At 40.6% G+C, this 4,372-nt stretch overlaps 1 protein-coding gene across 1 annotated transcript in view; it reads right to left on the minus strand.

Annotated features, from left to right (window-relative positions):
• LOC105301694 (potassium channel subfamily T member 2) overlaps positions 1-4,372 on the minus strand; it is a 211,494-nt gene that overhangs the window by 50,163 nt on the left and 156,959 nt on the right. Inside the window, exon 17 of the mRNA XM_023520107.1 lies at positions 2,250-2,355. Coding sequence (XP_023375875.1) covers positions 2,250-2,355 — 106 coding nt within the window. The remainder of the gene's footprint in view (positions 1-2,249; positions 2,356-4,372) is intronic.

A 4,372-nucleotide genomic window follows, 5' to 3' on the forward strand; every position in this document is an offset into this window, starting at 1 on the left:
GAGAAGGCTGACTCAGCAGTCATGGGGAGCCCGGAAGGCGGTAAATACGGTAAATACGGTAAATAAAACCCTAACGAGCCCAGAAGGAAAAGGACGCTCAGAGCCTGGAGTGGGACAGCAGCAAAACTCTCTGTGAGGGACAGAAACCAAACCAAACCAAACCCATATTTCTAGGGAAGCTAAAATTGAAATAATTTACCAGTAAACAGGGATTCACTAAGAGAATTTCTAAAAGGTATACCTAGGAAGCAGGTAAATGAGCCCAGGGGGAGACTTAAGGAATAAAAAGGACGGAGAAAGAGAAAAATGATAAAGATGAAAGGCAGGAGGACGACGGGACAATCGCTAACAGAAGCAGACGTGATGCTGGGCCCCGGGAGAACGCCACCCGCAAAGGTGGCGGCAGAATGACAGCCGATGTTGTGATTTGTAAGAATATCATTATTCATGACATAAAACAAGGGAAAAGAACTAATTTAGGAGACTCAGAGATAGCTCCACTAGTGAGGGAAAAAAACGACCACGAGGAAACAACAGGAAATTTAGTGTTGGAAAACCGTGACCAAGAAGCAGCCCTCTGACACCGATGCAGAAGGGACTGGGCGGCGTCACCCCAGCTCAAGCCGCACAGACGCGGGCAGACGGGCCGCACGGTCCCGCCCCGATGGCTGCAGGGACGCTCCTTCACACAGCCGGCCACCTCGCCAGCCTGATGCCGCCTGGATTACGGGCACTCCCAGATGTCACCAGCCACTCTGCAGTTCTCGGAAACAGCCTGAGGCGAGGAGAGGCCGCGTTTGGCCTTCACAGACCCCGAGGGCTCCCCACGGATGCTCGGCCCGGGAGTTTAGGCTCCCGTTGTTGTCAGGTTCCCTGTTTGGGGGTGACTCATTTCCCGTTTTTTTTTTTTCCCTCTCTCTTTCATTGTGTACTGAAAAGTAAGATGCCACCATACGTGAATCTAGGTTCTGTGGGGCCTGCAGATGATATTATTTTGGAAATCCTCTTTGGGGAAAAGAGCAAAACTATTATAAATCAAAAATTGGTCATGGAGTCTTGGAAGGGCCCAGCGCTAACGGTTCGTTCGTGTCAGCAGAAATACACAGCTGGCGGTGACATGCGGCCGAACACGGACCTGATACAAGGCTGAGAAAGAGACAAGGCATCGAGGGATGGAATACGCCAAGATTCACGAAGCGACTTGAGGAAGACAAAGGCAGAAGTCCTGTGATCTGTCGATCTTCCTCAAGAGTGACAGCGATGGCCAAGATTCGTAATGTTTATCGTAGGAAAAAGAACAGCAAGAATGTTAACGAAATGTGTTAAGTGCCTGCTCGTTTATTAGGTTCTGCCACTGTGTAAGCTTTCGGCCTGTGCTAATTTATATAATCCTCAAGAGAGCCTTATGAGGTTCATTTAAAAATTACAGCCATTTTGCAGGCATGGAATCTGAAATTTAAGGGCGGTGACGTTATTTGTCCAAATTGTACAGGCTGTAAGCAGAGAGCTGGGATTTTAACTCTGGCTATTTCTAAATTTAGAGTAAAAAAAAAAAAATCTTGATTAGATTATTGGCACATTTTAACTTGGGGCGGGGGTGGGATTAAGAATCTTCTTTTTATTGGCTTTTTTATTTATGAGGAGAATAAATTCTGAAGCAGGTCAAGCCCAAGGACCATATTGTGAAAGATGAAAATTTCTGCGTTTTTAGAAACTTCGTTTTAGGCGCCTTCTCTAGAACATCCACGCAGGAACCAGGAACTATGGTAAAACCTTTACGAAAGGAAATATTAATAAACCAGACACTGATATAAACTTGCAATCTGTCAATAACGAATTTTTGCAGCTAACACATGCACTAAATAATTTGACCATGTCAAGCAACTCCAGATTACAATTTTGGCAAAAATGCCCAGTTAAAAAAAAAACAGTGCACATTTGGCCAAGTGATTTGGGGACACCGGGGGTCAAGCGTCCATAGATTTGCGAGACTGACACCTGCTTTTTCTTTTTGGGAAACTGACTGACATGCTCCTTGGGTACTCTTCAGAGAGCTGTGAAGGTTTTGGTTCATCTTAGTACAGTGAAGAAAGTAAAATTCACCACTTTATGTAACACATTTACATTCAAAAAGGTAACATTCTTTAAACACATTTTAATCAGGCTGTACAAAATTACTTAAATATATATAATTATAAAATACCATAATTTCAGTTTTGCAGAAAAACAAAACAGTAGCAAGGGCTTACCTTGTCTAGCCTTAAGCAGCAAAATGGCACTTTTTCATGAAGGAGGTGACAAAAAGTGGGTGAACTTCCTATGTATGGCGAGTATGGTGGGTAGCCTTTAGCGTATCTGCAAAACAATGTGAAATAATCGCCTTGAATGACACGTGCAGAGTCAGACAATTACGTTCCGGCCGTATTCCTCTACTTTGATAAAGTTAGGTGCAGTGACTTTCTGTGTTGCAATTTCATTTTGATAAAGGAATAGATTAGAATGGGGGGCGGGGGAGGCAAACTCGGAACCGTGGACCAAATCTGGCCCATCACCTGGTTTTGTGAATGAAAAAAACTTTTCATGTCTTTAAGTGGTTGGAAGAAGCATCAAAAGAAGAATACTATTTCATGTCATGTGAAAATTGTACAAAATTCAAATTTCTGTATCCACAAGTAAATTTTTTTTAGAACAGCTTCGCTCATTCATTTAGGGGGTTGTCTGTGGGTGCTTCCACGCTTCAAAAACAGACTTGAGTAACAGCAAAGGCCACGTGGCCCGTAAAGTCTAAAATATTTACTAGCTGGTTCGTTTCCAAAAACGTTTGCCAACCCTCAGTTTAAAAGATTTAGATAGATTAAAAAAATAATAATAATAATGTTAATTTTAGAAAACATATTCACAGCAAAATGCATTATGATTCACTTTATCTTCATTAGTCATAAATGTGGAACTAAAAAGGCACAAATCTTGGGTTACTCATTTTGATAAACCCCCACCGAAAAGAGATTTTGCTAGCACCATGCTGAAAATATTACCAAAGATATTCAGTTTGCTGACATTATAAAAATAGCCACCTGCACATTTTAGCTGCGCTAATTTTTAAAATGAAACTATTTAAAAGTAGCAGCATGAATTAAAATTAAGAAATACAACAAAATTTAGTGGTGGCAAAATTTCTTTGTCCAATACGAACAAGGTCTTTTTGATAAAAAAAAAAATTTACTTTCTAAACCAAGAAATTTCCAACTCGGTTGAAATTTTTCCGGACCTCGTTAACTAGGAAGGTAAGATGGGCTTGTTTTGCAAATTTAGAAGTTGGTGACCTCCACTTTTACACTTATTTTTACTTTTCCAGAAATAATCTCTACCTCTTAATCTCTTTAGAAGTACATGTACAGACTTTCAATCACACCCCACAGCATTTCTAGAAGAATCCTGGTGGTCGAACCTCTCTTCGTTCTTATCAAACATTGTATAAATATATTTGAGTGCTACTGATTTTGAATCGGACATCTATTGCATGAAAACAATATTAGGAGATGTGTTTGATGTTTACGTTGCTACTAATAGTAATTAATACTCTCGAATGCTTCCTCTGCACTAAAGCATTGTCCTAAATAAGCACATTTTCTTTATTATCTCAGTACATCTTCAAATGAACATTATAAGGCAATAATTATACTGTTTGCAGGTAAAGACATTGTGGGTCGGACTGTTTAATCAAAGTCGCTTGCACAGAAGCCCCATAAGGTGAGATGCCATGGGAAACAGATTCTTTCAGATTCCATCGTCCAGGCTGTTGACCCCTGTGCTTCGCTCAAGAAACAGAAATGGAATATGTGAATATGATACATAAACTACTGAAAGCTAAAATTGATCAATAGCACGTACGTTGGTGCTGTTTACTATGGAAGCTAAGTAAAAAGAACTAGCACATTTACTCATGCATTCAAAATGTGATCGGGACATAACGTATGAAAAAGGCGGCTGAACACCGAGCTGAGAAAGGGAATTATCGGAAGCAGCTGTTCTACATGTCATTGAATAACGGGTCGAGTTTCAATACGAACATGGAAGAAAATGCATTAAAGGTAGAAAGTACCATATAATTTAACCAAACCCTACAAATATGAAAACGCAGCTTTACGTCATGGAAATACTAATTTACGTTATTTTTTTCTTTAACGATAAAAGGTAATTGAGAGGAAACAGCCTGGAAATATATGTCAAAGTCAGAGATTTGTGGGCTGAGCATCCTCTCTAGTCAAGAGTGACTCTGGCTGGTAGGAAGGCTGTTTTTGATGGAAATTCATAGGATTCCTTCTGCAGCCAGCACAGATCCCAGCAAATCTTACAACCTAGAGCATCTAAA

Source organism: Pteropus vampyrus, unplaced genomic scaffold (assembly GCF_000151845.1).
Source record: "Pteropus vampyrus isolate Shadow unplaced genomic scaffold, Pvam_2.0 Scaffold248, whole genome shotgun sequence".
NCBI lineage: Eukaryota > Metazoa > Chordata > Mammalia > Chiroptera > Pteropodidae > Pteropus > Pteropus vampyrus.